At 41.4% G+C, this 21941-nt stretch overlaps 1 protein-coding gene across 3 annotated transcripts in view; it reads left to right on the forward strand.

The window, feature by feature from the left end:
* The window catches only part of DOCK8 (dedicator of cytokinesis 8), an 85604-nt gene continuing 71172 nt past the window's right edge, over positions 7510–21941 (forward strand). The window contains exon 1 of one of the 3 annotated variants that reach the window (XM_021380250.1): positions 7510–7658. Coding sequence is in view for 1 of the 3 variants with exons in the window: in XM_021380249.1 (XP_021235924.1) it covers positions 8076–8128 (53 nt within the window). In the remaining 2 variants the exon portion in view is untranslated. Of the gene's footprint in view, positions 7686–7947; positions 8129–21941 lie in introns of those variants that run through there. The other 2 variants (XM_021380251.1, XM_021380249.1) reach the window with 2 other exon arrangements.

A 21941-nucleotide genomic window follows, 5' to 3' on the forward strand; every position in this document is an offset into this window, starting at 1 on the left:
TTTTTCAAAACTGTAGTCGGAACTCTGAAGTAAATTCCAGTGTATGCTTCTTCTCTCCTGAATTTGCGCTGTTTCTCAGTTCTGTTACTAAGGGAGTGATTAAGAAAAATCTGAAAGATCTTCACTCAGAGAAAGCTGTGCATGAAAGGAAGAATAGTCAGAGAGGTTGGGAACTGGCATGGTAGCATGACAGATCATATAAAAGGCTATAAATTGCCTTCCAAAAATCAGGCTAGTTGCAATACTGACATTTCATTTACATGTCGGTGAGACATCTGGTTCTGGGGGGAAAAAAAGGTGATGAGACATGTGTCCTGGTTCTTCAGGCTGTTCTGCTTTTCATTAGTCCACATGACACAGCTCATTATGTTTCTTTTGAACAAAATTGCACAAATAATGTGGATTTAGAGTTTCCTTTTGGTTTATTCAAAGTTTATATTAAAATGCTAGAATTTTGCTGTACTAGCTGTCCTTGAATTTCTGATGAACTCTGCAATAAAGCCTACTTTATGAAGCTAATTGCAAAACCTTCATATTGTGTTGTGGTGGCAGCTAAAATGTATGTAGTAAACCTAAAACTGAGTGGGACAGTTGGAGTGTTTTATTCTAAGACATTTGTAGACCAAATAAATACTATCAGAAAGCGGTAAAATGTTGATAGATTCCAGGAAGTCATATTTAACTCCAAGTTTAAGTGGTTTTGGCAGCAACTGAAAGAAGGTAGTGCCTTCCCGAGTACTGAAGATCTCACCAAAAACAGAGCAGTTTGTTTCAGAGTGGTTTAGGCAATGGTAAAAAAAAAGTGTTTGTTCTCTGGGGAGAATTAGGAAATACGACTGTAAGAGCCATGAGAGTAAGGAAGAGTACGCACTGAGGAGTGTTGTGAAAGATTAAAAGTTATTGATACATGATACAATAGCAATGGGAGCGGGGTGTGATTGAAACAACAGGGAAAGAAGATAATTGGCATTTCAGTATTGCACAGAATGTAACAGTTTCTGGAGAAGGAGGGTTTGTTAAGGTATTAATAGTCTATATAGTACACTGTAGTTCAGCGTTCCAGAGAAGTGAGTCCCAGATGAAATCTGATGCCAGACTTTTGGATGGACACTAATCTGCAAAACCATGAAGAAATAGAAATTAAAATCAATTTTGTGATCAGTTCAGTAGCCGCTGAAGAGTCCCCTGCATATCTCAAAATATAAACTGGTAAGCAAGGGCATAACTTCATGTGTGATTTGCATACTACCCTGGGTACACCCACTTATTTCTTATTTGTGTTTAAGTATTTCTGTTAAACTATCACTATTTTCCTATCTGTATTTAGATTGACATCTTCTCATGACCACTGGTATGTATGTCCTGCTGGATGTTTCTGTCATATCCAGTGTGGACACACAGAAAATAAACAGATAAATAGGATTTGAAAGTCTTGTGGGAAAACATTTACGCTTGAGCAACCTTTTGAGAAATTAAGTCCAATAATAACCAGTAAAAAAACTACAGCAAGTAAAAGATAGAAAACTGGCTCAGATCTTGCAAATACTGTGATAGATTTCTGCCATAAAACATGTGGCTAGTCAGTGTCATCTGCACAGGCTTGCCAAAGCCTGACCTGACCCAGGCGAGCAATTCTGATGCTGTCAGACCTCTATCTCCTGCTTTTCAGTGAGGTCCTGTACTGAGGTACAGTTCTGCCCACATGAAGCTGCAAAGAGGGCTTTGATTTTGGAATATAAACTGCCTTAAAAAATGAAATTGTTGGATTTTATTGGTGTGTGTGAAGAACCTATCACTCACATACTGTGTATGAAAACAACAGTTTTAAAGACACCAGCGTTCCTTTAGTCAGTACATCTACTTTTTAACATTCCTGTTTTTTCATGACTTGCACACAATCTCCTGTTAGGTTTTAATGTGTTTTAATGAAACTGAGAACATTCGAATAAAAGTATAGATTATAGCCCAAATTTAAACATACACAACCTAGCAAGTTGCCTAATTTTATGTAAGTGGATCATGGTAAAAAAAAAGGAAAATTTTGCCTATCCATTGCTTCCATTTAAGTTCTGCTCCCTATGAACATGAGCAAAGAAAAATTTCTCTTCTGAGAAACTTTGTGTTAAGAGTCTGGTCAGTAATATTTTTATTTCTCCAGAATATTTACACAGATGAATGGAAAAAGAAGGCATATTTTTGCATAGCCTTTTGCTTTCTTTCTAGAATCATCTGTTTTATGAAAAAACAGATGGCTGCAGAGTGGTCTAAGTTCCCTTTCTCCTGTTTTACCAACACAGAAATGAAACTTCAATTAAGCTTCTTTTTTTAAAACAAAGCAAAAAAAAGAATGGTTCAGAACTTCTTTGCCAATCTATTTCAGATGTCAGTAGGATTAGAAGAAAAGTTCATATATTTTCTGTATTTTATCCTGCTGAATTTCATATAACATTTATGTTTTATTTAAACTTGAACAAATCAGTTTGACATTATTGGATGCAGTTGAGCTTTATGTCATTGTGAGCAGTGCACACGACCACATTGCAACTTCCCTTAGCAGGAAAGCATCTAGTTGTGCTGGCTTCATTAGCCAGCAGAGTTGTATGAGGTGTCCTATTAAACAAACATTATCAGGCATTGTGTGCTGCTGGCACATACTGAGATAATAACAGTTTTCCTGTTGGTGCAAAATTCCAAATACCCATAAGCTAATCAGGTAACGGTTGCTCATTACTGACGTATACTGCCAGTGTATTTTGTTGAGGATGCAGACTTATAAAGAATACTGAGAAAGTAGGGCATCAAAGATACATCCTCTTCAACAGCAGGGGATGCTTAGAGATTCAGCAGGGCTTCACCGTTCCTGACTATCCTGGGCCACAAAGTTGTGTTTAATGGTAAGCATGGCACTGTAATACTTTGTCATGCATTAGCATGTTTTGCAGGGATATGACTGCCAATAAAGTGACAGCTAATTCACTTTTTTAAGAAAAAAAAAGATGTTTAGAAATGCGTGCAATTACAGAAAAAAAGCCCCCAGAAGACGGTATATAGACACGTTGATTGTTGTCTCTTCTAGCATTTCTCAAACCCCAGTTTGCAAACTCTCAAAATAATACACAGCAGTAGCAGTCCTGCCTGGCAGCACGTACTCAAGTCACCCTTCTGCTCCATGAAGCTGAGCCTGCAGCTCCTCACCCTGCCCAGCCACACCAACCAACCAGCAGCACTGCCCCACCACCTTCAGGCTGCAGCACTAAAAAGAAGGCACAGAGAGAACATTTGAAAATGCAGTGGGATTGGAGGGATGAATGCCTTTACGTCTTTTTGGAGGGCTGAAACGAGCACATGGGAGAGAGTGATCATTAGGATCACAGTTTGGGATGCATGTGGAAGGTGGGGAGGAGGAAATAGGCAATGAGACCATGCTTTCTACTGTATTGTATGCAAGACCCCCCACAACTGCTACCATCCAAGCAAGCCAGGTCTGGGAAATCATGATGTGTTCCAAGCTGCATTCTTTTCTTTGCTTTATTTCGACTTTTTTGTGCTTTCACTGGCACTTGATTACCCTTTTTTTTCATCTCTTGATTGGAGAGACTTGAAGATTCCTATTTCTTGTTCTACAGGTGTGATTATATATAATAAGTTTGTAAGTTCATAGAATCATGGAATGGCTTGGGTTGGAAGGGACCTCAAAGATCATCTAGTTACAATCACCAGCCTTGGGCAGGGTTGCCAACCTCCAGATGAGGCTGCCCAGGGGCCCATCCAACCTGGCCCTGACCACAGCTTCTCTGGGCAATCTGTTCCAGTGACTCATCACTCTCTGACTCTCCTAATAACTAACCTAAATTTCCCCTCTAAGTTTAAAACCGTTTCTCCTTGTCCAGTTATTATCTGCCTGTATAAGAAGTTGGTCTACCTCTTGTTTATAATCTCCCTTCTAAGTACCGGAAGGCTGCAATGAGGTCTCCCTGCCACCTTCTTTCCTCCAGACTGAACAAGCCCAGCTCCCTCAGCCTGTCTTCATAGGAGAGTTGCTCTAGCCCTCTGATCATCTTCATGGGCCTCCTCTGGACACATTTGAAAAGTACCACATTCTTCCTGTGCTGGGGACCCCCGGTAAGGATGCAGTACTCCAGATGGGGCCTCATGAGGGCAGAGCATAGGCAAACTACCACCTACCTGTCTCTGCTGGCAACCTCTCTTCTGATGGAACCCAGGATACTGTTGGCCTTCTGGGCTGCAGGTGCACACTGCTTGCTCATACTCAGCTTTTCATTCCACCAGAACCCCCAGGTTCTTCTCTGCAGGGCTGCTCTCAATGAGTTCTTCTTCTAGTCTGTATATGTACCTGAGATTGTCCCATATGTTCTTAGCCTTGTTGAATCTTAATTTAGTACATGTGAGCCCACTTCTCAAGCTTGACCAGGTCTCTCTGGATGGCATCTCTTTCTCCTGTTGTATCAACTGCACCACTCAGCCCAAATCCTTTCTAAAGATGTTGAGGAGCACTGGTCCCATTATGGACCACTGGAGGACCCCTTAGTTGCAGGAACTCAAATAACAGTACTGCTTAATAAGCTGAAGCAGTAGTATTGACAAAATTGGATCTGATGGTTTAAAAAAAAAACAGTCTAAGTCTATCTCATATGATAGTAACCCAATGAGTTAAAAACATCTAAACTTTCCTGATGGAGTTTCTTTCTTTTTTTTTTTCTCCAAAAACTGCAATAGAGTGTTGAAATAATAGATGAAAAAGAATACTTGATGACTTTTGCTGCTCATATGATGAAATAGGCTGCTGGTAATTCAGTTTATCAGAAAATACAAAAACTTCTGATGATCTAAGTGTTTGGTCTACAGCTACTGATAGCAGTCTTGGAAACCCCAGTTTTATATATCTCCTCAGGTGTTCTTTTTTTCTGCACAAGACAAAACATTTTTGAATTATCTTTTTGTCTTTCTCTATCAAAAATGTGGGAAACTGTAAAATAAATACTTGTATTATTCATAAATAGGTGTATTTGTGAGATTGATATGTTTATTGAGACTACCTCAATTTGTGTTGCCAAATTTAGCAGGTAAGACAAGGCATGAAAACTGAGGTAGTGATTTCTTCCTGAGTAGTTAGCAGTTCTGGAGACACAGCTAGAAATAGAAACATCTTCCCATTCTCAAACAAAGAAACCCAACACCCCAGACACAATTAACCACAGGCCTCAGTAAAGAAAGAACAGGAAAGTCCAATCCCTTCCATTTTGGCCTACAATGAACAGAAAGATAGATGTGAAACATATCTATCTAATGCCCAAACTGTTGTCTTGCTGTCTCTACAGCCAGACAAGGCATGGAATGGTTAAGGGAGCTTCCTGCTTATTTTTCATCACTTTTCTCCTCCCTCACTTGTAAGCTGCTAGAAATAAAGGCATAGTTAGGAAATGTGTAGCTTCATGGAAGCTTTTGAAATTAAACAGTTATAAAGATGATCGTGTTTTTCAGAAGCAGTATTTTGAGACATAGGAGACTTGGCTTATGTGGAGAAATCGCTCTTCTAACAGCAGGTTACCTATAACGCAGGATTAAGCTACCAGAAAGCAACTGCATATGACAGAAATGACCTTATACTAGTGAAAAACTACACAGTGAAGTTTTTCTTCCACTGCTCCTTCTTTTACACAGGAGATAGAATGAAGCTGACCTGAGAAAGACTATCTCAACCTGTGTGAAGAGTAGATATGAAACGACTCTTTCCCATCCTGTGGTGGGTCTGGACAGCAAAGAAAGTGCACAAACTGGTGTTTATTTCCTATCTTCTTAAGGAGAGAGTGGTTTATATTAGTCTCTAAGCTAAAATTCTGAAAAGCAAACAGGAGACAAGAAGGTTGGTCTTCTGTACACCAATTTCAAGTAGTATAAAAGAGAGAAAGTGTTCTGGAGAGGCCATGGTGCTGAATTAAGTATTTCAGTTAATTTCAGATGTGTAGCTTTCAACAGTGCTGAGGCCCTTGACTCCAGCTACCGTAGGTAGAAATGCATACCAAGTGCTCCAGGAAACATCAAACATTGTGTGTTTTGTGTCAATTGTGTGTGCCAAATTAGGCTCTCAGAAATGAGTGCATGCATTAAAATGGCAAGGGTCTATTAAAAAATGTTTCATTGTTCTTGTTTTTCCACAACCAGATTGCCCTGGCCTGTCTGAGAGGAGGCCACACATTTGGATGTTCCTTGTGTGTCAGTAATACATCCATTAAAGCTGCAGCTGGGTTGTGCACTGGGAAGAGTTCTAAGGCAATGATCAAGTTCCAACAGACACATGGGAGTGCACAGAAGTAAGGCAGTACCAAGCACTACCTTGACACGACCAGTATCTCCGGCACCCAAGTTTTCTTGAAACCAACACATACACCAGATCATAGCTATGAGTGATTTGTAGCCAAGTGATAACTAAGTTCAAATTAACAGTAAGTAAATGGTGTTAGCTTTATCTTGGTGACGTAAATAAAAGAAGGGTGTGGTGGGTAAATTCTGTCCAAAAAGGTTTCTAATTTATTCTTCCCACAGCAATTGTTTTCCAGTTAGTACCAGTCTAGTAATAGTAGGTTTTAATATTTTCTTTCTCAGTTTTCAGACTTGTCTTTGAGATCTCATTCTTCTGTAGATCCTTCTGTTTTTTCTTACAAATATAACTATGTATTTGTTTCCATTCTCAATTTTTAACATTTACTTCTGTTACATCTTTCATCTCTTCTGCATTTCTGCACTTCTACAAGGGCATGTAGCCAGTGCTCTTTGAAGGCCATGTGGGTTAACATTCATATTTACGCACACCCATACTAACAGTGCTCTAAGAGTTGGGGAATCCTGAAGAGTAAAAGGTAATTGTCGATGATACAATTTCAGACCTTCACTGTATGATAATCTACTATTCCTTGCCTTAGATGACCTGTTCTTCTCTAGATAACCCCCTCAGCACACTGGGAATGGACAGGCAAACTGCATCTGCCTTCCAAAAGGTGGCTGTACCACGGCAGGGATTTCATGAAAACAGGACAGCCTAAAACTGAACTGCCTCTGCTACCTCAGAATCCACCTGCAGGGACTTTATCTGGCTTCTGTTTTCCCTTTTAATCAATCCTGAGTTCTGCTTATTTTGCAAAAGCAGCAAAGGCTTTTTTGCACAAAGTCTGAGAGGAACACGCCAGTGAGGAAATACCACTTTGCAACACAACCACAAGATAGTTACTAAAAATGATCCTTTAAAAGCTGACCTGCAAGTGAAGGTGAAACGTGCAGTAGCACGGCCTGCTTAGTGCCAAACTTGACTGGTATCTGGTGTTGGTATGTGTGGGTTTTCCTTATGCAATCAATTACTTTAATGTAAGAGGAAGTCATATCCACAGTGCACAAATGTATTGGCAGAACACCATCCCAGATAAAGAACTGGCATCTATTTACATCATAAATCTTGGCTTCGCGGGCTGTAGGTGAGGCAGTCCCTCCCTGCGGAAGGGGCTACACCTGCTGCTGGCAGCACGCATGTGCTCACTAACCAGGTACCGACTCTAACGCACTCCTAACGTACCTCGCTATGTCTGCCTGCCCAGTCCTTACACCCATGTGCCAGGTGATGGAGAAACGACCTCGGCTACTCCCACGTACGTGAAGGGCGGATGAGCGTGGGGGTGCGTGACACCAACACCGCGGTACCCAGACGGAAGGGGCCGGGGGCGGCCTGGGGATGCGGGTCGGGGTCTGCACCCGCCTTCCTCCGCAGGTGCCTTCCCTCCTTGGCGCGCTCGCTTAGATTTGCGCTTTCCCTCGGAATCCTCCAAAAGGTTCAGGATCCGGCTGGGGGTGCCGGGCGCGGAGCGGGGCGCGGCGGGGCCGCAGCCGGCGGCGCGGGCGGCTGAGCCCTCCCACCTCGCTCGATTTCGGCGAGGAAGGTGAAACACGGAAGTTGCCAGCCGAAGCTGTCAGACGGCCGCCGGCTTTCCAGCCCGCAGCATGCGGCGCGAGTAAAAGCACCGAGCCAGGCGCCCGCCGTCCGCGCAGCCGGCTCCTGCGCCCTCCGCATGGCGACGTTACCCGCCGCTGATCGGAGGGCGTTCGCCCTGAAAATCAACAGGTGAGAGGCGTCCGCCGTGCCTCGGGGGCTGCGCGGGGCAGCTGCTCGGTGGGGCGGGCGGCACGGCGTAGCGGGGCGCGGCTGCTCCCCGGAGATAGGCCGGCGTGGAGCGGTGCCCCGCCGGCCGCGTCTGTGTCCGTGGAGGGCTGCGCGCGTAGCGGCACAAGGGTCCGAGGGCGGGATTGCCGCGCCTGGGAAAGAGGGGCTTACGTGGGGCATCCGCACGGCAGAGGCATCCCTCGCCGTGCTTTTTTTCACTTTTACCTTTCCATCCACGGAAAGAAAAAAAATAATCCCTCTGATGTGAAAGAAGTTTGTTTCATTGTGAAATGAGCGTTCAGCGGTCGGACGCCGCAGTGTCACTCCTGGTCGCGCCGCCGTCCGGGAGCTCGGGTGTCCTGTCCCAGGGAAGTGCTGACGCTCAGCTGCTCCCTGCTCTGCGGTGGCCGCAAGAAAGCAAGGCAGTTATTTCCACACCGGTGTGCCGAAGGGAAACGCGAGGCTGCTTTTCCAGAGTCTCGTCATCGGAGTCTAAAAGCATGTTTCCAGGGGGTTGGTGTAAGTGCGAGGTGGCTGAGTTTGCTGATGCGTAAGAAGGCAAATAGCGTAAAGGTAACACGAACTGAGGAAAAGGCTGACCTCGGAGAGAAGAGTCTGCACAGAAACCCCACCACCCTGGCAGTTTGTTGGAAGACATGGGGTTTTCAGCTGCAGAGGATAAAATTAGCTCTGCTGCCATACGCCTTTCCCATGGCAGGGCCCACATCAGCGTACCTTTCCATATCCCCCGAGGATTCATTTTTAATTCATGGTGAATGTACACAAGGGTGAGATATCATACTGAGAGGCCGTGAGACGAGCGGATTGCTGCAGGATCCCCCGTGATTCCTCGTAAATTGAGGCCTTGCTTGAATAAAGTGCGTAACTGCCTGATATTCACAGGGTTTGGGTTATTTTTTATCTTCCTATTTTTAGGGTCAGCTTTCTGGCAGCTTCTCCCATCCATGGTGATGGTTGCTGTTCATCTGTACAACTGAAGCCTTACAAACTAGTGCACCAGTGCCAGTTAGTCTGGCTCACAAAGATTTACTATTAAGAACTGTTCTGAAATTAGACCATCACAATATTATTTTTATTTCCTCTGATTGGATAGTGGAGCACTTGGTATATTTTGTAGTAAACCAAATGTTCAGGTATTATATTCTTCATGTTCTGGATGCGATTCTGGCTTAACAACCTGCATATTTATTTTGCGAGTAAGAATATTCTCTTTTACACTTTGGTAGGGATTATATGTTTGCTAGCAGAGCATCATTTCCATTTCTTCAGAAGGACCATGTTGTTTTTGCACAACCCATGCACAGTTTGTTCCAGTACTGTACTGTTACCAGTACAGTAATATGTTTTGATAAGAGGCATTTTTAATCTTCTTTTTAATAATAAAAAAAGGGAATATTAGGTCAGTGTCTTAATCTACTTTCCTGTACACAAAAGGCCGCTGTGCAGCTAGAAATTTTTCTTCCTCTTTCTTCAGTTCCTGAACTTACTTCTTCAAAACAGAGCCCTTAATGAAAGTCATTACTGACAAGGCATCATTTACAGGAGTTATTACATTATCTGTATAATTACTCTGCATTATACTCTCCACTGTAAACACACATTCAAGCTCTATTCTTTCTCACTCATTTCTCTTGCTGGTGAACTGACTACATGCTGCTTTTAATGAGGACCAGTAGAGTTTTAGGCTCTCTACTGGTTCTTCACTGCTTCTGTGCTCCTCACATAAGGTGAGCACGGCATGTTCATTAAAAGCATGACAGGTATCCAAACAGCTTACAAACTGTGCTAACCGCTGTTCTGTAAAAAATTAACAATGGCATAATCTGGAATGTTGTGTTAGAGCTCAGGCATCATGATTTAAAGTTAGTGTGTGTTCTTGATCGTGTGCATTGGGGCTGCAAATGCTTCAGGAAGGAGCTATTACATGGCAACTGTTGTATTTGTTTAAAGCAAGGACAAACTTTAAAATCAGGTCTTAAAATATGATCAGATTTGTGAGCTGCATATGCAATCTGCCCACATAACTATGTCTATCACTTTATTTGCCCTTCCACCCATGCTTGCTGCCCCAACCTGTTGCTTCCTGCCTTTTTTTAATCCTGCTAAGACTTGCACATATGTTCTTAATGCATGTATGTGTGAGTAGTTCCTTCTGTTTTAATGGGATAACTTTCACATATAATGATGTTCATCTTTTATGCAGAAATTAAGGAGCAAGCACTTAAATTAGTATCCCTGATTCTAGGCAGCATTCTTACAATTTACCTGTGTATTACCTGGAGCTAAGCGGCCAAAACTGAGCAGAACTTCAGAAAGCATCTGGTGCATGTAACGTTTATTTCTATTACATGAGAACATTAATTCCTGTACAACTTTACACTTTATTTCAAATCAAGCCTAGGGCATCACTAAGCCATACTGTCTTTCCACAGGGATTCCTGCACAGGACAAAGGAAGGGGAAGAAAGCTCTCCCTAGTGTGCAGTGTTAGGAGACCTTTATGGTGCTCTCAGAATGCTATTGGCATCCATTGTGTTCAGGAACCATTAGGGGGCATGGAAAAGTTCATCCATGTTGCATCAAGTCACTCCTAGACAGTAACTAGAAGACGTACATTGCACGTCTTAAATGTGTCTACTTTTCAATCACTATTTTCTACCCAGAAACCAAGAAAGTTAAAAAATAATTTTATTGAATGCTGGAGGAAACAACTTATCCTTGGTGGAAAAGTGGGCTCTGACATGTAGCCATTGAGTAGTGTATGTCTGAGCGATGATAGAAGCTGAATTTTAAGCAGCTTGCTCCACCCGTGGGCTAGGATACATACAGCATTCACTGAAGGGATTTCTGTTTTTATGACTTCTATTTAGCTAATGTGGTTATTTTATCTTCCACTTAGATTTTGCAACAACAGTAAATTGTTTTGACTTCAAGTGAAGAAAATTATGTTTTAGGCACCTACCTGTACATTCAAAACATTTCAAGAGATAAATTACAAAACAGAAAACTACCATGAGCATCAGTGTGGCTCCCTGTCTCTTCACTTCCAGACAGGTGACCCAGTAAAAGCCCTCCCAGCAGATGTGCTCCTTCACTGTCTCTGCAGACCACCAATCTTTGTATTTACCAGTGTTATAAAAATGATTTTTTTGCACTGAGCTCAATCTTTTAATTTCTTAGTTCCTGAAGCTGTCAAATTTTTCCTGAAATTTCTTTTCATGTTCTAGTTTTAAGAAGTATACTTAAGGATGAGTTCAGAGTCATAGGTTTGTATTATATATATATACCTCTCCAGGCAAACCTTTGGCTAAAGATAACTTACTTTTAAAAAGGTTGCACTAACAGACAAAACCCTATCTAATTCTCAAATGGTACTGTGAATTCTACTTTACGCTAATGATGATAACGCATTAAGGTTATTCCTACCTAAAATAATGAAGTTAGCTTAACTCTTGAGTTGTACAAAGTCTTCTGTCTGAAGGTTCACCAGAAAATACCATGAATGACAAAGACCCCTTGAACCTGTGGAGGGATCAGGTGTGGAGCAGACTGGTTTCTGTGGCAGAGGAGGCAATTTCCAGCCTCCTCTGATAGCAGATTTATTTTCAGTGCAACATCTTTATGGGGATGAGGCATATATTGCTTGATTGAATTTAGATAAAACTGCTACTAAATAGATATAATGAAATGCTGATTACTTGGAGCAGTTTTCCAAACTTCATTACATAGGCCAAGATACTTCTTGTTTGTTTAAATATATTCAGTAAGCTGCAGGGAGAATCTCAGTCATTTTCTATTTTGCATCTACAACAAACTCGTGGGAAGTATAAAGACGTACTTTTTAGAAGATGTGGTAAATTCTCCATGTCAGTTCTTTGCATAAAGAAAGTCATGATAGAAATCTTAATAAAAATAACTGTCTGTTAAGGTGTTTGCTGTGTCTTTGCTGTGTAACTACTGTCAGCTTTTAAATGCTGTTTGATATATCCTATCAAATGTGACCACTGAGACACCATCTAAGCATATGTACTGTCAGGACAGTGATAGTATTAAAAATCCTGTGCTCATTTTTGCTGAGCCAACCTAATTCAGGAAGGAAGGTCACTAGGGAAGACACTCTTGATGAAAGGGTTGAATCCTGTTTTAGTCAAATGAGTTGCACCCTGGGAATCTGAGTAGGGATAACTCAAGTTAATAGGACTTTTCAACCTTATGTGCAAAACAGTATGTTCAAACAATCAAATAGTAGACTGTCTGGATTATCCTAGATCCATACCATAGATATGCAGTGCAGTATAGCTTTTAAGAGAGGCTAGAAAATTCTGATTTGTAATTGGTGTGGCAACAAGTGGCTTTTTATATACTGCATGTGTGAAATAGTTGTGTTTTTGTGTTTTGAATAGAGAACATTAACTACTAATAGGAAATTAAAGGTAAAAATGAGATGTATAAAAGTACCGTGATATGCATATATCAGCCTGTTAGTTTAAATTAAATGGCCAGTTTTCTTAGACTTCTGTAAATGGGAAGCCGATTTTTTTATATCCTTCAGAAAAAAATACTGTGACTTGCATGTGCAGGGAACATAAAGAACAGGTTAGCATCTTATTCCTGCATGCAGTTTCATGTAAGAGCCTTTTAATTTGGCTGTTGAAAATATTTGGACAGTTGTCTTTCAGAGATATAATTACATCTTTCATTAGGTACTATATCCAGTTTTTCAGCTGAATTCAACCTATATATTTTTTTTCCCAATTGCCAGAGCAGGTCTTTCCTATTTCCAGTTTACAGGGATAGCGTATGAGCTGGTCAAAGTATCTTCTCAATTCTTTCTCAGAGCCACAGAGTGGCTGAGGTTGCCAGAGACCTCTGGGTCCGTCTGGCCCAACCCCCACCTCAGGGACACCCGGAGCAGGGTGCCCAGAGCCATGTACAGAACAATGAATATTTCCAAGGAGAGAGACTGTATGACCTCTCTGGGAAACCTGTGCCAGTGCTCAGTCACCTTTTAAAGTAAAAAACTTTTCTGATGTTCATATGGAAAATCCTGTGTTCCAGTGTGTGCCCATTGCCTGTTATCCTGGCACTGGCACCATTGAACAGAACCTGGCTCCGACCTCTCATGGACATTGATTAGATCCCCTGGAGCCTCCTCTTCTGTAAGCTGAACAGTAACAGCTCTCTCAGCCTCTCCTCACAGAAGAGATGCTCCAGTCCTTTCCTCATCTTGGTGGCCCTTTGTTGAATGCTCTCCAGAATGTCCACATATCCCTTGCACTGGGGAGCACAGCACCTGACGCAGTGAGAAGAGAAGGAGCACTTCTCCTGGCCCGATGGAGATACTTCATCTAATGCAGCCCATCATACCACTAGCTTTCTTTCGTGCAAGGGCATAGTGCTAACTCATGTTCAGTTTGTTTTCCTCCAGGACCCTCAGGCCCTGTTCCTCAGAGCTTTCCAGCTGGGTGTCCACAGCCTGTCCTAGTGCCTGGGGCTGATCCTCCCCACTTACAGGACTCTGCACTTCTCCTTGTTGAACTTTGGGAGTTTCCTGTTAGCCCGCTTCTGCCACCCATCCTGCAAGACACAGAGTCTACAGTATGCCAGAGCAAGCCACTCCTCCCAGTTTTGTGTCTTCTGCAAACTTGTTGAGAGTACGTTCTGCCCGTTGCATAGATCATTAATGAGGACATTAAACAGCACTGGATCCAGCACCAGCCCTTGGGGTACACTGCTGTTGATTAGCCTCCAGCTAGCCTGCACGCCACTGAACATTCTCTGGGTCTGGCTGTCTGGCTAGTTTTTGATCCAGCTCCCTATCTGCTTATCCAACCCATACTTCATTAGCATTAGACTTAACAGACATTTGAAAACCCTGATTCTTATGTGTTACGTTATTCCAAGAAACGTTACCCTTCTCTTCCTGACTTACTGCAAGCTGGTTTGTCCTGGTTCTTTTTATGGCATCATTGTATTGGTGTCACCTGGATTTGTATTTATCACACGGAATAGACTGTACGTGCTTCTGAAGCAGATGCGAAGGAGAGAAAGATGACAGGGAGCTTTGCTCCTTTATGCTACTTACAAAGGTCAGTTCCTGCTACAGTATCTGCATTTGGGCATTTTACTTTCTATCCCACTACTGTTTGAGTTCAAGACAGTGTGAGTGAGCAGAAAAATTGTGAAGGAATTGAGCTGAGGCGATGGTTTCATCCCTGTTGTGTCAGCCATGACTACTCACTGCATGTGGAACACCGAACAACTTCTATTAGAGGTCTCAGACAGTTATTTCTATAGGTATAATAACCTCTCTCTCTTCTTTGAAACATTTTTATGGTACTTCTCCACCCCAAGGGAGGGACATAACCTGCAGGAAAGTAACATAAATCTACCTCAAGGTCAAGAATATTGAAGCAGGCTAGGGAGAGTTCCTGTCTATTGTAAGTAGCCCTGCAGTTAACGGAGGGAACTTCTTAATGCCTGTGAAATTATCTTTTTATCAGCCCTAAAGATAATTCATTTGCCTTTGCTAGGGTGTTTCCTGTGAGGAGTTAAACCAGACTGTCTGTGCTAGTGCAGTTTACAACCACACTTGAGCGAATGGCAGATGTGGGTGATGCCCAGTTTGGCTGGTCACTATGTATAATATAAACCAGCATCAGCTGATTTGCATTTCACATTCTCGCATTGATAGCTGTTGCATTTAAGTACAGCTGTATCAAAACCTTCTGTATCCACATGGACCATCGCACTACACCTGGGAGTAAGCTGTGCCACAAGAGAGAGCATGGAAAGAGGAACATTGCTATAGTGTTTTTTCTCAAATTCCTATAACCTTGTCATAGACCAGACTTAGATTGCATGCTGTCGTATTTTGTACAAGCATGGAGTTAATGAAAAGCAAACTGTGGAAAACTCTGCGTGTCCATGCAAAACTGTGTGAATCCTCAAGATGAACGTTCACCTTGTGAACATTCATTCCTCCTCTACAAGAGGTGGATTGTAAATCACTTGGAGGAGCAAGTTTAGGAAGAAAGCAACATTATACACCAAGGTTATGCCATAGGATATTCATTCATAGTGTTGAGCTGATCTCTGTAAGCATCTGTTCATATTTCAAAGGTAAGATTATTCAGGACTCTCTTACTAGATGTGACATCCTATCGCCCATCACAAAAACTAAATGCACAGACTTTTCTTATGGTAAACTTTGCAAAATACTGCTATATTCTTTTTGCCTAAAATTAACTTTTAGGAAGTAGAAAAGAAAGAATAGTAAAATAATCTCTTACTTCTTTTTGAAGATGCTGATGTCTTTGGCTATTTGTAGTGATTTACTTTTGGTTTGTATTGCTTACCCTACATTTTATGATTGCTGTTTTTGGGCTGTCCCACCTGTTTTATAACCAAGGTGACAGAAGCCACTTAATTAAGGGGCTGATGCGAAATACAGGCCCATCCAGTCAAATGTTTAGAGTACAGGTGTGGGAAAGGTAAGCTCTGTAATATAAATGTGCTCTTTATTAGCGAACAGCCTCTGTAGAAACAAGCAGAATAGTGTTGTAACCATTGAGACAGATGTTACACACAGCTGTTGTTGGCAGGAAGCTAATCTTTTCATTTGACTGGGTACTCAGATTGTGTTTAAAATATAGCCATCTATTTTCTGTAATAGTTGTTGAAGACTGTTAGTATACTGTGCTTAGATCTGTGCAGTCACCAGAGCCAGACGTGATAATCCCTGCTGCATGAGTAGAATACTCTGGGTTTTGGTTTGTCTCTGGAAGATGACAGGTGAGCAGGAAATAGACTTAGGCTGCATTTTAAAATTCACTTTTAAAATCATATGTCCCTCTCAGGCTTCAAATATCTCCGTGCATTGGGAGCCCTAAGCTGCAATGATGAGATTCTGTTTTTATAACATAGGAAATGATACGTTTACACAAGAAAAATGAAGTTGGGTCCACCAGGTCCCACATGCACATTCCTTGTTTTATCCTTCCAGATATTTTTCGTTTTCAGACATGAGGTGAAAACCAGCAAGGAAGAAATATTTAATGTTGTATATTATACTCTGCTGCCTTTACTCTTTATGGTCATTAAAAATCACTCTTTGTGAGCATAGATCAACAAAGTTGTCTATTCTAACTTAATTTTTTAAGAAAATTTGAAAAACACACACCATGCTGTTTGAAAACACGCTGTACTGTTGTTTGTAGCAGTAGCAAAAGTCTAGACTGTGAAAAGTGCTTACCTGATAGCATACCTGTCCTAACTGCTTGAATGCAGTTACAGCAGAACAGGTCCAGGCCTCAGCCAGCTGTTGGACCAAATTAAAAATGTCCAAATAATTTTTCCTTTTGACCTTTGTAAAGTAATACTTGCATGTGATGAGTCACACAGTTTCCTAACTCCAGTAATAATGACCTGGAGACTTTTTATAGAACAGTTATTACTACCAACTACAGGTGTACTACTTCTTCCCTGAAGTCAAACAGACTGGATTAGGTAAGGTAATTTATTTCAGTTGTCACAAGTCAAACTTTACAATCATTACAGTAACAGAACCTCATGTCCTGAACACTGTTAGAGTGAATTATAATCTTTTTCCAAGCTTGCAATTTTATAGATGAATCAAGAAGTGAAATGCAGTTATAATTTGTCATAGCAAATAGCCTGCATCATCCTAATGTGAGTGTGTGAAGGTGTATAGTCTAATTTCTGTCGAATTTGTACCTCTAGTAATAGCCAGCAAAGACAAAAAAATACATTCTTTTTAACAACTTTGTTAAGTGCAACATTTTTTGGACTTTTTCATTTATATGAGCATGAGTGGAAGATCCACTTTTTGTGTCTATCTTAGTAATTGCTCTGGCTCCCTTTGAAGTTAAAGTCCCAATTCTCTGTTCTGAAAATGACAGTACCTCTTCATGTTCTTGAAATTGTGCCAGTATTTTTCAGGTACACTGTCCTAATAGGAGATCCATTTTTTTACTATAAATTTAAAGCTGTGAAGAAAAAATAATACTCTGAGAAATAACCAGGAAAAAACAAACACTCGTGTCTTTTCTTTTTGTGATTGATCTGGTGTGCTAGCTTGGTGGGGCAAGATTTGTAGGTTAACATGTGTTTTCCCAACAGCCAGCTCCTATATCAGTCACTGTTGTTTAGCCATAATTGTGAGGCAGGAATTAGATAACCTTCAGCATTGTGGGCAACCCATCCGCAGTAGGTCATAGAAAGCTTACAACTACTGAAAAACCTAGCACCATCTTCCAAGCTTCTGGTCACAGGGACAGAAGTTGAAAATGCCGGTCTACCCATATCAGCTTAAGTCCTGCTCTGTGCCATCAGTAGCATCACAGCAGGGCTTTACTGTTTCCACTGTGAAACAAATTAACGGTCACCCACAGAAATATCACACAGAAACTGTACAAGTCTGTGTGCTTAGGAAGTGGGGAGGCAAAATATTAACTCAAATGCATTTTTTTTCCAGTTCTGTGTCATTTAATTTTTTTTTCCTCCTCTGGCTTTTGAAATATTCACATTATTACAGTGCTGAACACCCACCTGTGAATATATTATAGATTTATTTGGAGTTCGTCATGAAACATGCAAAATACACATTTTCTTCTTCTTGCTAAAAATAAAAACCTTTACCTTGGTTAAAAAAACTTGTTAAAACAATCAACCCTGTCATACCAAAAAGAAAATTCCCCACGAATAACACTTACTTACTCCTTTTTATTATTCTTAATGTCTGACCTTCTTTCACTTAATAATTGTTGACGAGGAAGAAAACAGAAACAAAGAATGTTAACTGTTAAATTTGATACGAGTTTTACAAATGATCAGCATTATAGTAGTATTTTTGTAATGAAGCCCTTGTGAAGCTCAGGTGAAAAGTGTGAGCTGAAAGATAAATCCTTGCATTTGTGCCATATTTGTCTTGGTTTGATGTGGTAGCACAGTGCAAAGCAAAAAAAAAAAAAAAAAAAAAACCACAAGACACACTGAAGCTGTTCTATGACATTTCAGTCACAATGTAAAAGCAAGTGTGTATGATCGCTAATGGTATGGAATGTGCCCTTGCTGTGGTAGATGATCCAAGATTTTGGAAGCTGTTTAAACAGTTTAGCAAACAATGAAAAAATTAACAAGGAGTTAAGCCCTAGCTGCCAAGTATAGAATCTTCTGCAGAGTTCAGGGCACATTTTTGAGAAGGTTTTTCTTCAGCCATCTCAGTTGAAATGAACGCTTAAAGAGGACTCAGTGTGAGTGCACAGCAAGTACTCTGAGCCAACCACATAACATCATCCTTAGATAAACTGAGGTTAATCAGTATGAAAGATTTGTATATACAATGTTGAATGCTGTTTGATTTTAACTTAATGGGCAGAACAATTTAAAAAATACATTGTTGGCACAAATTTATCTTCTGTTAGCATCTGAAATATTCATTAGAAACTTTGTATTAATGTATAAACTCCAATGATCAATTTAAGACTATAGGAGTATGACAGATAAGATTAATGTATATATGTTTCTTTGCTATAAGTACCAATATACAAGAATCATTATGCCTACAAACACTTCTGTTATGAGAACCAACAAGCAGGCAATGCATACTCTCCTCAAATGCATGTTATTTGCAGAGAACAGTGACAAAAGCAGATTAAAACAGGGTTCATGGGGACAAAATCCTAAATCTTCTGTTTCTTTACATGGCTGGAAAGTATGGTTGTCCTTTTCTTCCACTGCTAGGATTAGAATTTTTTTTTTTTTTTTTGGTATGCTTATGTTTCTTCCTCAGTCAGAAGCAGCAAAACAGCTGCAGTGAAAAATCTTCACTGAGAGAATGACACACATGACCTGGGACAAAAATAAAAATTGACCTCTTGCCTGTTTTTATATGTAGCAAGCTGCCAGAACAACAAAATCAATTATTTCCTCTCCTAAGCTTCACTCCTGCACCATCGCCTGTAAGACTGTGGTTACATTTCGGCTGTCTTGAATAGGATCTTTACTGCCTCAGCTGATACAGACTCTTAATGTGGTAGACCCCCTAAGCAGATGTGTGCCAGAGGATATACAGGGAGCTGCCTCTGAGCTGCCAGGGAATTAGCTGCTAGTTCCCATCAGCCACTGCAGTGAGCAGTAACAACACTGAGCTCTGCTGCCTTGAGGACTAATTAGAAGCTTAGAAGAAAAACAGGCAGTTCCAGTGATGGCAAGAGAAGAACTTCTAAGCAACGTTCCCATACTTGCTAAGTATCTGGACTGTTGCCCAAAGCTGTGTGTTTGTATGTGGGAGTGGAGGATGAGGGTAAGTAGTTCATAGCTTTTTCTCTTCCAGAATTTTTGGTTGCTTGTATTTTAGTAGTAATTAGAGAAGTCACATGAAAGGCAAGTCCTGCTTGACCAACCTGATCTCCTTCTATGATTGAGTGATCTGCCTGGTTGATGAGGGAAGGGCTGTTGATGTGGTCTACCTGGACTTCACCAAAGCCTTTGACGCTGTCTCCCACAGTATTCTCCTGGAGAAGCTGGCAGCCTGTGGCTTGGACAGATACACTCTTTGCTGGGTAAGGAACTGGCTGGATGGCCAGGCCCAGAGAGTGGTGGTGAATGGAGTTAAATCCAGCTGGCAATTGCTCACCAGTGGTGTTCCGCAGGGGTTGGTATTGGGTCCTGTCCTCTTCAGTATCTTTATTGATGACCTGGATGAGAGCATTGAGTGCACCCTCAGTAAGTTTTCGAATGACACCAAGTTGGCAGGAAGTGTTAATCTGCCTGAAGGTAGGAAGGCCCTACAGAGCGGTCTGGACAGGCTGAACCACTGGGCTGAGGCCAATGGGATGAAGTTCAACAAGACCAAGTGCCATTTCCTGCACTTTGGCCACAACAACCCCAGACAGTGCTATAGGCTTAGGGCAGAGCAGCTGGAAGACAGTGTAGAGGAGACGAATCTAGGGGTATTGGTTGATGCTTGGCTGAACATGAGCCAGCAGTGTGCCCAGGTGGAATCCTGGCTAGTATCAGGAATAGTGTTGCCAGCAGGAGCAGAGAAGTGATCATCCTTCTGTATTCAGCACCAGTAAGGCCACACCTTGAGTACAGTGTTCAGTTTCAGGCCCCTCCCTACACGAAAGACATCAAGGCCCTGCAGCATGTCCAGAGAAGGGCAGCTAAGTTGGTGAGGGAACTAGACCACAAGTCTGATGAGGAGCGACTGAGGGAACTGGGATTGCTCAGTCTGGAGAAGTGGAGGCTCAGTGGTGATGTTATTGCTCTCTACAACTACCTGAAAAGAGATTGTGGTGAGGTGGGAGTCAGCCTCTTCTCCCACGTAACTAGCAATAGGACTAGAGGGAAGGGCCTCAAGTTGCACCAGGGGAGATTAAGGTTGGACCTTAGGAAATACTTATTCTCCAAGAGAGTGGTCAAGTGCTAGAATGGGCTGCCCAGGGAGGTGGTGGGGTCACCATCCCTGGAGGTGTTCAAGAAACATTTAGATGTTGTACTGAGGAACATGGTATAGTGGGAAATATTGGTGATTGATGGATGGTTGGACTGGATGATCTCAGAGGTCTTTTCTAACCTTGGTGGTTCTATGGCTCTATGATTAAAGGCTCAGAAAAAAACCAGCAGCTACTGGAGAGTGTTCTGCATCAGTGTGACTTGGAAGGGATTATTCCTCAGGGTAGCCAAGGCTGAATATTTTACCTGTCAAGCCAAAGTTTTCACTATTTTACTCTTAAGATTTTCTCACCTGCATACATTTAAATCTAAGTGTTTCGCCATCCTTGGAGATGGTTCTTATAATCTCTTTTTACCTCATTTTCATCTTTCCTTGCTGTCATATTATGTAGCTATCTCCTGCAGAAGACAACTCAGTGTTCCACAGAGTCCGCTGGAAGAGATTGTCTAGGTGTTAAAATTTAGTCCTGATACCACCATCTACTGCATAACTTTTAATTTCATTTGGATAACTGGATCAGTAGATGTGTGAAACATACCTTTAAGATCTTTTTTTCTTCTTATGAACCTTCTGATTTTCAGTTAATGATCTTCAAAGCTATTCTCTTTCTGTTTTCTCTATAAATCTCTAGTTGTGTTTAAGTTTTCATGATACCCATACTACTGAAATTCCCATTGTCCTTGCTTTTAAACAGATTTCAAAGAACTATACTGTTGAGCAGAATTTGAGGTGAAACTACAGAACTATGCACTATATGGGCACATTGTGCAAATTCACACCATGTTAATTCTCGAACCTAGTGGTGTTCAACCATGGATATAACATACATCAGAGAGACAGAATAGATCACTGTTTTATCTTCCTTCCCCTATACCTTGTCTAGACCAAACTGTAATCCAGGTTGTTGTCTCCAAACCTGCAATGAGCTCTGCCTTGCAATGCATCTCAGAATTTGACCTACAAATTAAATTAAGTTTTTAAAACCTACAGATGTGGTTTGTTACTTCAGTTGCAATATTGATCTAATATGTTATGCAAATTGTATACTTGCATTAGAGAGTATTTGTGAAATCCAGGCTATGTCTCAACTTTCTGTCAGCAGTTGGAGAGAACTGCTGGAGGACTGTTAACTGCTGGTGGGACAGACACTGACAAGGTTCTAATTAAGCAGAATAGCACTGATGTTGGTTTTTTTTTTGGCTACCCTGCAGTCCCTTTTGGGTGGGTCAGGAACTCTGGTGAGGTCCAGCTTCTTCAAGATTTCCACCAAGGG

The sequence above is a fragment of the Numida meleagris genome, chromosome Z (assembly GCF_002078875.1).
Source record: "Numida meleagris isolate 19003 breed g44 Domestic line chromosome Z, NumMel1.0, whole genome shotgun sequence".
Taxonomy (NCBI): Eukaryota; Metazoa; Chordata; class Aves; order Galliformes; family Numididae; genus Numida; species Numida meleagris.